Below are 13,415 nucleotides of genomic sequence, written 5' to 3' on the forward strand. Positions count from 1 at the left end.
CGCGAGTGCATGCCTTCTGATTTGTGTTAAAACATTATTTAACTTTTTATTTTTCGGCGTCGACTTGTGTTTGTGTTGTTGCAGTGAGTGAGTATTGCATTGCAGTCCGCTCTCGTCTGGTAGCTTTTGTTGTTTTATCTCTCTCTCGCTATCACCTCAACTTCAATAACTGTTCTTTCTCTCTCGCTCTTTAAACTTTCTGAGCAATAGCGCTCTCTGCTTAGAAGCTCTCGCTATACTCTGCTCTTATTTTTTACCAATTCCGCTTTGAGCGTTGTCTGGCACATTGGTCTGATACCAATTTGTTTTGCAAATAATAGTAAATAAATAAAAATTAAAAATGGAATACACTGTGGTCTGTGCCAAAAAAACCTGTAAGAAGCAGATCACCCACGATCAGCCGAATGTCCCCTGCTGGCTCTGCGACAGCGTAGTGCACGCAAAATGCGCTGGATTTTCTGGCCTCGTGAGTGATGCTATAGCCAAACGTAATGGCTTGCATTACAGTTGCGAGGCATGCCGTGCGGTGGAGAAAGACATGGTAACTTTTATGAGGCAGACGCGGAGTGGCTTTAAGGAGCTGACCGTTGGTTTTAAAAACCAATACGATCGGCTCCTAGCCATGGAGGCTCAGTTTAGCGGTTTAAAACTGCTGAATGAGTCTCCGAGGCGCAAAAAGGTCACTCCGCGGGATCTGCAAGTGCCAACCGTCACTCAGCCGTGCGCCGCCGAAAAACTGACTCCGACCACTCCAAGTGTGCAGCGGTTGATCTCGTTTGCCACTCCAAGGGCAACGACAGCTGCTGGCGATGCAGATTCGGTAGCCGAATTCATCGCCTCGGAGAATGTGCAGCCAAGTACGTCCGCACCGTCCGAGTCCGTAGTGTCCGCAAGCTCACTAGTTGTCCGGTCCATCCCGATCCCACCAGTAAATAGACGTTCCGGACCTCCGGGTATTGCCGCCACAGGTACTAGGCCTGTGGTGACTAAACCACTGGTGGGAGTCCCACCAAAACGACAAGTTTTTGTTTCACGGCTGGCCCCTGACCTCACATCTAATGATGTAATTGCTTTTATTCAAAGCAAAATAAAAGCCGTGGGTTTAAAGGTGGAGAAATTTAACTTCTCTTATGCCAGGGAGATATCTTCGTTCAAGATAAGTGTCTCCCCAACTCACTTCGACACCATTTGCTCTGCCAAATTTTGGCCAGAACATTTGGTGGTGCAGGAGTTCAAGGATAAGAAGAAAAATAGGCCCCCCATAACTCTTAGAAATCATTCCATTGTGCCACCCTAAACTTCCTCTTCCGTCTTCTCGTCCTGCTTCCACCTCTCCAAAAAACTAACTTAAATTTTAATAGCTTGTCAGGATGTTAGAGGCTTACGTAGCAAACTCAGCATTGTTTTCCGGGATAGTGTTGCATTTGCTTCCCACGTTATTGTTATTACTGAAACATGGTTAAAGCCGGACATTCTTCGTTCCGAAGTTTTGGCAGGTCGGTACACAACTTTTAGAAAGGACCGTTCGTCTCGACGTGCAGGAGGGGTTCTGATTGCAGTGGACTCTATCTTCACGTCGGAACACTTCAAAGTCCAGGTTCAACAGGAACTGGAATTCCTGTGTGTAAAACTGATTCTTCCCGCTTTCGCTATATTCATTACTTGCTCGTATATCCCACCTTCTTCGGATATTTCAATTTATGAGCAGCACTTGTCCGCTTTAACCGCTGTTTCTTCCTCGCTATCAGATAAAGATCATATGATAGTTCTTGGTGACTTCAACTTGCCAAGAACAGTTTGGTCTTCGGTAAACGAGTCTAGTAACCTAGTGCCCATGTCACGACATGACTTTGTTGACGGCTTGCTTGAACTGTCCCTGTCTCAAGTCAACCATGTGAAAAATTCCTTGGGTCGATTGCTTAATCTGTGCTTTGTATCGGATCCGACCTTACTGTTGTTAACCCGAGCCCTTCCGCTCACTATACCTGAAGATGCCTACCATTATACTTTCGAAGTGTCGCTAGATATAGGACCAACTGTATTGGATCGGTCGAGTAGGCTACCTGAACGTGTCCGTTGCTTTCGTAAAGCTGAGTTTACGAAGCTTAATAATCTAATTAGGGATTTTTATTGGTCCGCTTTGTACTTGTGCACTGATGTCATAAAAGGCACAAACATTTTTTACAATGCTCTTGGCACATTTTGGAGATTCCTGTGTCCCACTTTCTTGTCCGATTAGATCTGGAAAACCCCCTTGGTTTACTAAAGAGTTATCCAGACTAAAAACTTAAAATCAAGACTTTTTAAAAAATTTCACGCGCTATGTGCTATGTAATAGCACAATGATATAAGAACTACCAATCTCGATGCAGGATACGTTTTTCTCAGGACCCTAAAAAGTTTTTCAGTCCCTTGTTAAATAAATGTTCTTTACTTCATGATCTTCGACTTGTTAAGTCGGTGTTTTCACCGGGTCCACACAAAAAATTATAGAGGTATAGCAAAGTTATCCGCTATTCCCAAAATGTTTGAGAAGGTATTAACTCCGAACTTTCAACATCTTTGAAAGTCACTTTTATCTCCAACTCAGCATGGATTTATAAGGCGGCGATCAACCACCACGAACTTGTTAGAGTTTACCTCTTTCATTATTAAAGGCTTTCAAGGTAACTTACAGACGGATGTTATTTACACCGACTTTAGTAAAGCATTCGACTCTGTAAACCATTCCCTTTTAGCACATAAACTTGACCTTTTAGGGTTTCCGCCCAACCTCCTGAGATGGATTTCTAGCTATCTTTGTTCTAGGTCTCAAAGAGTCCTCTTCAAAAACTCCCTCTCTTTACCAGTAAAGGTTTCTTCGGGAGTACCACAGGGCAGCCATCTAGGCCCCTTACTCTTCACACTCTTTATTAATGACTTGCCTTCAGTATTAACATACTCTCGAGTACTTATGTATGCGGATGATGTTAAACTCTGTGTCCAGTACAAGGACATTTCATTTCATTCTCGCTTGCAATCCGATCTCAATAGCTTTCAGTCATGGTGTTGTGCAAACTTGTTACACCTTAATGCCTCGAAATGCAAAGTTATGACATTTCATCGTTTTAGCCCTTTGTTGGCTCCCTACACCCTATTTGGTGGTTCACTTGAGAGAATTACACTGGTGGATGATCTGGGTGTTATGTTAGACCCCAAGTTAAAGTTTTCCGAACACATTTCTACCATGGTAAATAAGGCCATGGGCGTGCTTGGGTTTATAAAGAGGTGGTCAAAGGAATTTTACGGCCCCTATATAACAAAGGCTCTCTATACCTCGCTTCTTCGTCCGATCTTGGAATACGGCTCCTGTGTATGGTGCCCTCAGTACAAAGTACACCAGGACCGTATAGAATCAGTACAGAAAAACTTTTTACTCTTTGCTCTGCGGGGCCTTAACTGGGATGCGGGTGTGAGACTCCCATCTTACTCTAGTAGACTACTATTAGTAAACCTCCTATCCTTAGTTAACCGTAGAAAAATGTTTGGTGTGATATTTATGCACAACTTGATCAGGGGTGACATAGACAGCCCTGATCTGTTGAGCCGCATAAACTTCACGATTCCTATTAGACTGACTAGAAATTTTATACCGTTGTTCCTTCCACTTTGTAGATCGAATTATTCCTTGCATGAACCGTTTAGGGTCTTATGCTCGGATTATAATTCCCTCTACCAACACTAATTCTCTTCCTCTTATTAAATTACTAATCCTTACACACCTTTCTAGTAATTAGTAATTAGTAATTGTAGTGGTATTTTCATGTTTATTTTGAATGCATGTCTAGTTCTCTTAGAAACTTTCGTGATAATCTTCCTCGAATATTAGTCTAACAGCTATCTTTCCTGCATGCTCGCGTAACAGCCTACTGCTGGTGTCGCACGGGCCACTTGACGGTGCAGTAATTGCATTGCCTCTTGAAAGATGCAGTCATTTGGTCAACGTCCAAATAAAATTTTTGCCGAAATATCATGCATTTTATTAGTAATGATTTTTCCCGAAAAATCATGCATTTTATAAGTGATGATTTTTCCCGAAAAATCATGCACTTAATAAGCGATGCTTTTTTGAAGAATCATGCATTTGATATACAAAAGTTAGCTTTAATCCAAAAAATTAAAATTATTCCATTTCCTTTTCCATTTATTTTCTTTTATATTTTTTTAAGGTACTACTAAGCTAAAAATAACAATGTTTACTGTAGGTCAGCGGTGGCCTGTTCATTTACTCCAACAACAAAAACACGCGCAAAAATACGTCCCTGCTCGAGCCAAGCCGCACAAATAAGGGTTAATTTTGTTGCTTTTGTTTTATTGTGTGTTTTGCTGCTGGACTGCTCACAAATGTCGTGCCACCGTAGATTATAACAATTTATTTCGCTAATACCAAAGACTATACAATACCAAGATGTTGCATGAGGAACAAATTCTTTTTCAATTTTCGTTTGACGCTTCATGGAACGGGCGCGCGGGGCTATTACTTCAATTCTCTTTTACGCTACCTTCGCCTCCGAAATGCTACTCGGCTTCGTCAATGCCTCGGTCAGCGTCGAGTCGGTGTGTCTCAAGAGAAAGAATACAAACACATAATATGAATCGTCTGCGTGCCGAAACCGTAGGGCAGCGTGGTCGCTGATGTCTTTGGCGCGGCACAGTGGGGACTCAGCCGAAATAGTAAAAAAAATTTTATGAGTGCTTTATATAAATTCTAATAGAGAATCTTCCAATCGAATTTTCCCACTGTGCCGCTCCAAAGACATCGGCGATCCGCGACCACCGCTTCGACGGTGCTGAGGCTCGAGATTCCAGAATTGCGGAACAGACGAAACCGATGGGCAGCGGGGTCGCGGTAGAGACGAAAAGGGAATTGAAACCCCGCGCGCTCCCTCGTGCCTTTTGGGTTCCAATGTTAGGACCCGCCATAGAACAGCTTTTTGGTCGCTCATGCAACATCTTGGTATTGTATAGTCTTTGCTAATACGGATTTACATTCTATTTCTTTATTCTTTGTTTATTCCCGAGCATAAGAGAAGAATAAAGTATAATGTGAATGCAGCGAAACATTAATATAATTTGAACACAGTTTTTCACAAATTTGATTTTTTATACAATTGAGATTTTCTTTATTTACCACGTGCACAACACATATTATTAATTATTTAAACACTGAACTTACCTGATAATAGTAACAATCACAAAACTTGTGCGCACTTTGCGCATAATATGACGATTGCAAATAGCAAATGCAAAGCGAACAAAGAAAAAGAGTTCTGACGACGCAGGAGCAAAAGAGAAGAAAAGAAAAAACGAAGTTCTCTTCTTCTGCGCACGGTCGGCAGAACCGAATAACGTTCGGCACGCGCGGAAAAGAAAGAAACAAAAGAGCAATCAAAGGGTTTGATTTGGCTGGCTTCAACGCCTAGATGACATTGTAGATTACATTCGTCATCGCTCACTGCTGGTACTGCAGGGTTTTGTGCTGCAATGGGCAGGCGCTTAACCGAACAGACATTCTACATACCCCGGCCTTTCGGATACATTTTTTACATTCACTTTTTTTTAATTTACATCGTTTATAAGCTAACAAACTCAGAAAAGTTTATTTTTTTGTTTATTCTTAGGAGACCAAAATGATTAGCTAACCTTAAAGCTGTGCACATTTTTAACGGACTGCTCTATGGGAGAATGCTATAGTTGGGATTCGAACATGTTCCTACTCTTTTTTTTATACCCAATACTCAAAATGAGTAAACTAAGCTTCTTCTTTGGACTAATGCGTACCTTTGCAATCGTTCTCAGCGTGTGTGCTCCCAATCTTCTCTTTCTAAACCAGTTTTTGTCTCTTCGGGTGTGCCGCAAGGTAGCCAACTCGCGCCCTTATTATATAACCTCTTAACCAACGATCTTCCCCAAGTTTTAACTAATTCACGAGTCCTAATGTACGCTGATGATGTCAAGCTTGTTTTTCCTACTGCGACCCGGTGTCACCGTTATTTCTTTAATTGGATCTCGACGCTCTCAACAATTGGTGTATTATTAATGCTCTTCCTCTTAACATTTCTAAATGTAACGTCATGACCTTCATTCGCAACAAGCGTTACCTTTTTGATTTCACAATTAACAAGATTTCCTTGGAACGCCTGTACAAAGTTAATGACTTAGGCATTATTTTCGTACCTAACTTATGTTTTAATCCGATATATCCGCTATTTCACACAAAGCCAAAGGAGTCCTTGGTTTTATCAAAATATGGTCGAAGGAATTCTCTGAACCCTATAAGTACTACTAAACTACTCTACATTTCTCTTGTAAACGTTTCACGGTCGGCTTTGCCTATCGCAAAAAAGTGCGTAGATCTCAGAGACTACAAGAGCATGAGCAACTAAATTTGGTATCCACACTCCTGTGATACCGAACCTGCAAAAGTATATTTCAAAATTTTGCCCCACTCCTTTCCGCCCCCGCAAAAGACGAAAATGTGTGGCATCCACAGATCTCAGAGCCTATTAAGGCTAGAGCAACAAAATTTGGTATCTACACTCCTGTTTGATCTAACTGCTACATGTGCATTTCCAAATTTCGCCCCATCCCCTTCCACCCCTACAAAGTACGGAAATCTGTGGCATCCACAACATTAAAGATACGAGAAAACTAAAGACGCACAATCAAACTACCGTTTTATCTCCAATTTATCTTCCATTTTTGAACTCTTCGAAAAATTATTACTTCTCAGCTTCAACACTTTTGTAGTTTTCTGTTATCAGAATCACAGTACGGATTTGTAAAACGTCGGTAAATTTCGTCTAACCTCCTTGAAATTTCGTGCCCACCGTAGATTATACAAATTTATTTCGATAATACGGATTTATATTTTCCTCCTATGTAACTGCCAGATTTGCAAAGCAATGTCAAACTGGCGCAGTTTATACTGATTTTAGTAAATTTTTTGACTCAGTTAATCACAATCTCCTCATCCACAAACTATCTCTACTAGGATTTCCGACTAAACTTCTTCTCTGGAGTAATGCGTACCTTTGCAACCGTTCTCAGCGTGTCTGCTTCCAATCTTCTCTTTCTAAACCATCTCTCTTTCTAGCCATCTCAGTCCCTTAATATTAAACCACTTTATCAATGATCTTCCCTAAGTTTTACCTAATTCACGAGTCCTAATGTATGCTGATGATGTCAAGCTATGTTTTTGATACAGCGATCCTGTGACCCCGTTATTTCTTCAATCGAATCTCGACGCTCTCAAAAATTGGTGTCATGACCTTCCATCGCAACAAGTCTTACCTTTTTGACTTCACAATTAATAAAATTTCCTTGGAACTCCGGTACTCCGGGGACTTAGGTATTATCTTCGTACCTAACTCATGTTTTAATTCTCATATATCCGCTATTTCAAATTAAGCCAAAGGAGTCCTTGGCTTTATCAAAATATGGTCGAAGGAATTCTCTGAATCCTATACTAGTAAACTACTCTACGTTTCTCTTGTACACGTTTCGTGGTCGGCTTTGCCTATCGCAAAAAGCGCCTAGATCTCAGAGACTACATGAGCATGAGCAACTAAATTTGGTATCCACACTCCTGTGAATTTCAACCTGAACAAGTGTTTTTCAAATTTTCGCCCCACTCCTTTCCGCCCCCGCAGAGGGCTAAAATCTTTGGCATCCACAAATCGCAAAGACTATTAGAGCTAGAGCAATCAAATTTTGTCTCCATACATCTGTTAGATCTAACTGTTATAAGTGTATTTCAAATTTCCGGCCCAGCCCCTTCCGCTCCACAAAAGAAGAAAATCTGTAGCATCCTTAACATTGCAGATACGAGAAAACTAAAAACGCACAATTATAAAGAATGACTATATCTACCAGATGGCCGAATCTGGATCAGATCGGATCATTCTTATAGCCAAAAGTAACAAATCAATTTGCAGTGGCTGGCTACGCAGCGATTGACGACATGTTCAGTCATGTTTTCTGTCTCACCCGCACTCTTTGTAGTTCAATGTAGCCATACTAACTATGTATCGGGTATAAATGTAGAGTTGCGGTCGCAGCAGCAACTCAACGTTCCCCCTCGTTTTAGTCCATGGATCAAGCCAATAAAAATAAAAAATACTTACCTATTATCGAATCTTGAGTAAATACAAATGATCCCATGAGGAAAATAAAAACTCCTACAAAATAAACTGATGACATTATTACGACATAGGCATCAAATCCGGCTATTTTAAATTGCTCGGGAAATTCGGTTTTTGGTGGGGCTTTCGGGCAAGATAATTCACAGTCACTGCACGAGCAAGCAGGTAATAAGCTCTAGAAAGAAATTATAAAATATACTAATTATATTTTTTCATTATTATTATATAAAGCTAATAAATAGTTAAAACTAGGTATTAACAAGGTATAGGGCTATAGCTACTGAGGTCTTAAGCTCGCTATGGTATTATTATACACTTGAGTATGTATGAACTTATATACATATGTACAGGGTTGGTTTTATACGATATTGCGTTGGAGGATGTTTTATCCATGTAGTGGGCATTGGTGGATCTTGTGTGCCCTAGTCTCAGTCTGTTTACGATGACTTGGTGTCTTCTGTTAAGGTTGTTTAGGTTTTTGGAGAGAGGATGAGTGGAAGATAGATTGATAACTTTTTGGTGCCAGGGGGATGTCTTAGTGAGGAGGTTTGTTTGTTTCGATAGGAGGATTTTCATAAGGAATAGTGAGATGTCGTTAGAATTATGATTGGGGGTATATATGAGGGGTTGTTTGAAGGTAGTTTTGGCTGCGGTGTCAGCAATTTCGTTCCCTTTTATGCCAATGTGACTAGGTATCCAGATAATTGTTATTTTTGGGAATAGTTTGGTGACGAGGTTACGGATTGTGGTGGGGTAGTACGAGGAATTGTTGGGATTGGTAATTGCGGAAATAGAGGAGAGTGAATTTGTGCAGATAGCGTATCTTCCGCGTTTGTTGCGGATTAATAAAATGGCTTCGTGGATAGCTATAATTTCGCTGGAAAGTACTGAGGAGTACTGTGGAAGTAGTCCGGATTGTATGGTTGATGTCTCACTGCAGATCCTAGCTAGTAATGCCTGCTGCTTTGGACCCGTCTGTGTATAGGAAGGTGTGTTGATGGAGCTCGGATTTGGGGGGTGGTGTTTTTATCGTGTTTGGATAGGGTGATGTTGATTGATTTAAGGATGGTTGTCATGTTGAATTTATTGGTGTTGGAGGTTTTAATCAGGGAGAACGGTATGGGAAATTTGTTTGGCTCTGTCAATATTGCTTAGCAGTCTGTGTTTTTCTTAGGTTTTTTGGGAGTGAGTTTAGGGGGGTGTCTTTAGAGTGGATGAGGTTTTTGAATATTTTGCCTTTTAGAAAATCTCGCTTGTTTTCCAAGGTGTGTATGTTGGCTTCGGATAAAAGGTTGTTAGTGAATGTGGTGCGGAATGCACCCAGGGCGGCTCTTGTTGCTGCATTAATCATAGTTTTCAGGCGGTTAAGCCGGCTTTTTGGTGCGTAACCGTATATGGGGAGGCAGAAGTCTACTCTGGATATGATTAGCGATTTCATAATTTGTACAAGTGTTGAGGTGTGACAGTTGTATTTTAAGGACGAGAGGTGTTTGATAATGCCCAGTGACTTGGCAAGGTCTATTTTGAGTTTATTGATGTGCGAATTCCAGTTGTATCTGGAGTTGAGTGTGAGGCCTAGTAGTCTAAGTGAGCTGTTTTGGTTGATGGATGTGTTGCCAGTAAGGAATTTTGGTTTGCAGTTATGTTTCCGACATATGTGTAGGAGTTGACTTTTGTCTTTGGAGAGGTCTGCTCCTGACTGAGTGCACCAGTTGTTTATTTGGTTGAGGATTGTTTGGATGTCGGTTGTGGGGCTTTTCCTTTTGCTGTGTTGGATGATAAGGAGGAAGTCGTCGGCGTATGCACTGAATTTGATCTGCTTGTGAAAGGATAAGATTTCGGAGAGTGGGTTGTACGCTATAAGAATTATTTTATTGTTCAAAACAAACCACCATAACCTTTTTGCCACTATCTTATCGAGCATTTAGGCTAGGCATGAGTTAAGTGATATAGGTCTGTAGGATTTTATGTCTGTTAGTGGTTTTTGTGGTTTCAGAATCGAGAGGACTAGGCTGAGTTTGAGCGATTGAGGGATGTATGAGTCGAGTATTCTGTTAAAGTGGTTTATTATTCTGATTTAAAGGGTGGGGGTGCGTTTTTTAACATTCAGTAGGAGATTCGGTCGTGACCCGGGGTGTTTCCTTTCAGGGACTACAGAGAGTGAGAGAATTCTATAAGGTTAATTTCCTTTTCGAATTTAAAGTGCTGATGGAGTTGGAGTATAGTTAATAGGGGCTGTGTGAGCGATAGTGAGCTTCTTCTGACCACGTGTGGGCGAAGGATTTGGCTATTTCGGTTTGGTTGGTTGTGTTTGTTTGGGTGTGTGGGTTAAAGATACTGTGAATGTTTTTGACAGGGTAGAGTCCGCAAAGTCGTGTGCTGTTAGACCATATTGTGGATGCATCTGAGTTAGGGTGTCTATATATCTGGTCTGATGAGCTCGTGAGGTAGCTCAAAGGGGGCCTAGCTGAGGCCACCGGACGGTTCGCGGGTTGCGGATGGCGAACGGCCTACCTCGGTAGGTCAGCTGCGAATAAGCGGGCATCCCTCACGGGAGAGTACCGAAATAAGCAGTCCCGGACAGCCAGCGGGTGTTATCTAGGTAGCAGCACTGACGATGCGCTTGTTCTAATGATGCCTTACCCGGGCAACGTGGATCTCTGTCCGGGCTCACCCCTCCCTTTCTCTGCATCTCGTGGGAACAAGATGTACAACAACAAAAGTAAAAACCAAAAAAAACATTAAAAAAAACAAATGAGTGCGGCGCTCCCCAAACGCCCACCGGGAGCAATCCAAAGCACGGAACGGTAGCGGCCCAAAGGCCTGGCCCAACCTGATCTACAGCAGGGAATACCTGTAAGGTGGAAGGGGCCTATGCGAACCCGAGGGGGTCCCATCCCGAATCCGGAGTGGGTGGCAAGGCAACTCCCGAAGCTGACACCATGGAAGGAAAGCTAAGCAATACTGCGGCCGCCCGACCTTCTGGTAAAGCGGAGGCGGTTGACCTTCCGTCGACAAGCGCCCAAGCCAAACGATACACCTATGCCGAAAAGAGGAGTACAGGGCACATACTCCGTCGGCAACACGCCAGCAGTGAAGCCAGCCCATAAGCCGACTGGCTGAAGAAGGTGGAATGGGAGAGGAAAGAGGGAAGAATCCCAAGGAGTCAGTGGAAGTGGGTGGAAGCGGCACTGGCCGACCGCTGCTTCGACCTCCTCGACAAAGACCCAGGACCACCGCCAGTTTGCATGGACATGGGGTGGTTCCAGGGCAACGTCAAGATAATTGCCTGCGAAGGCGAGCGCTCCGTACAGCTTTATAAAGCGGCGGTGGCGCAGGTCGGCGATGTCTATGCTGGGGCGAAACTCGTCGCAGTCGACTGGAGCGAGGTGCCCAGAGTTTGGGCCAGAATTTGGGTGCCGGCTACCTTCAAGGAGCCAGAACGCATCCTCAAGATGTTGCAAAGATGCAACCCAGGACTACCGGATTTTAAAATCCGTACCTGCATACTTGCGAGAAAGCACTGAATTATCTTTCTGCTCCATAATTATAGCGATGGCGATAACACGGCGGCAAGCCTAGAGCTAAACGGGAATCATCTCAGGCTGGTGGCGTCCTATATGGCCCACGAGGAGAATGATCCTCCCAACGACCTTGTTCGCAAAATAACCAGCGACAGCGAAAGGACGGACAAAGATCTACTTATAGGTTGCGATGCCAACGCCCACCACACCCAATGGGGGAACAAGGACACGAATGTAAGGGGTGAGTCACTGTTCAGCTGCATCCTGACCTCAAATTTATTCATTTGCAATAGGGGCAACAGCCCCACGTCTATAATTAAAAAGCGGCAGGAGGTCATTGACCTCACGCTAGTGTCAAACAAACTGCTAGACACAATCAAGAACTGCAAAGTCCTAGGAGACCACTCTTTCTCAGACCACAGGTATATCGAGACGATATTATCCTTCGAGATCCCCAAACCCACCGACTATAACAACCCCAGAAAAGCCTACTGGGAAAAATATAGCATAACCCTGGAGAAACTACTCCCTCCTAACGCCCCTAATTGCCCGAACACGGAAGACAGCCTAAACCGTCTTGTGAACAGGTTTACGGATGCGTGCAACAAAGCCTTCAAGGCAGCATGCCCTTCTACCAGACCAAGGAGGAAAAAGAAACCCCCCTGGTGGTCTAAGCAACTAGACACCCTTTGTAGAACTTGTAGGACTCTATTCAATAGAGCCACAAGTGCTAAGGAGGATATTCACTTGGCAGACTATAAAACCAGTCTATACAAAAAGGAAACGAGGAAGGCTAAAAGAGCCTCCTGGTAAAAATTTTGCTCCGAAATCGAGAAAACTTCGGAGGCTGCAAGACTCCGGAAAGTTCTCTCAGAAACTACCCCTTCGGTTGGTTACCTCAAAAATAATGATGGTACGTGGACCAACTCCAGTGAGGAGTCCCTACACATTCTGCTCGACACGCACTTCCCCGGATGCACAGCCACCGAGCCGACGTACCTCCTAGGAGAGCGATCGGTAGAATCGATGGTCCATATTCTTACAAAACGGGACATGAGTTGGGCAGTAAACAGCTTCAACCCGTTTAAATAGCCAGGCCCGGACCAGGTAATCCCGGCCCAACTTTAGAAGGCCGGGGATACGGCCATCAACTGGCATAGTATCTTCAGGAAGATACTGGCGGTAAGCACAATACCGCAAGCATGGCTTAAGGCTAGGATAGTTTTTATCCCTAAAGCAGGCAAAGCCTCACACTCAACCCCGAAAAACTTTAGACCAATCAGTTTATCGTCTTTCCTACTCAAAACCTTTGAGAGACTTATCGGGTTACAATTACGGACAACCATAAGTCCCCAGCTGTACTCAAGCGCGCAGCATGCCTACCGGAAAGGAAAATCCACGGAAACGGCACTTCATGAAGTGATCTCGAGTGTAGAAAAATCGCTGCATCTCAAAGAATACTCACCAAGAGCTTTTCTCGATATCGAGGAAGCCTTCAACAACGTCACACCGGGCGCCATTACAGAAGCCCTGACTGACCTGGGGGTGGACCGTCACTTGGTGAAGCTCATTGATCAATTGCTCATACGCAGGACTGTGGCATCATCGATGGGATCGTCCACCCAGTCAAGGTATGTCAACAGAGGAACCCCGCAAGGGGGAGTTGTGTCTCCTCTTCTGTGGAACATGGCAGTCAATAAGATTCTAT

General features: G+C 43.3%; 1 protein-coding gene across 2 annotated transcripts in view; it reads right to left on the bottom strand.

Annotated features, from left to right (window-relative positions):
• Window positions 1-13,415, bottom strand: part of LOC113565372 (NPC intracellular cholesterol transporter 1) — a 236,790-nt gene that overhangs the window by 103,729 nt on the left and 119,646 nt on the right. For both annotated transcript variants that reach the window (XM_026987126.1, XM_026987127.1), the window contains exon 7: window positions 8,166-8,358. In XM_026987126.1, coding sequence (XP_026842927.1) covers window positions 8,166-8,358 — 193 coding nt within the window. The remainder of the gene's footprint in view (window positions 1-8,165; window positions 8,359-13,415) is intronic.

This window comes from Drosophila persimilis, unplaced genomic scaffold (genome assembly GCF_003286085.1).
Source record: "Drosophila persimilis strain 14011-0111.01,24,50 unplaced genomic scaffold, DperRS2 tig00000124-arrow-pilon, whole genome shotgun sequence".
Taxonomy (NCBI): domain Eukaryota; kingdom Metazoa; phylum Arthropoda; class Insecta; order Diptera; family Drosophilidae; genus Drosophila; species Drosophila persimilis.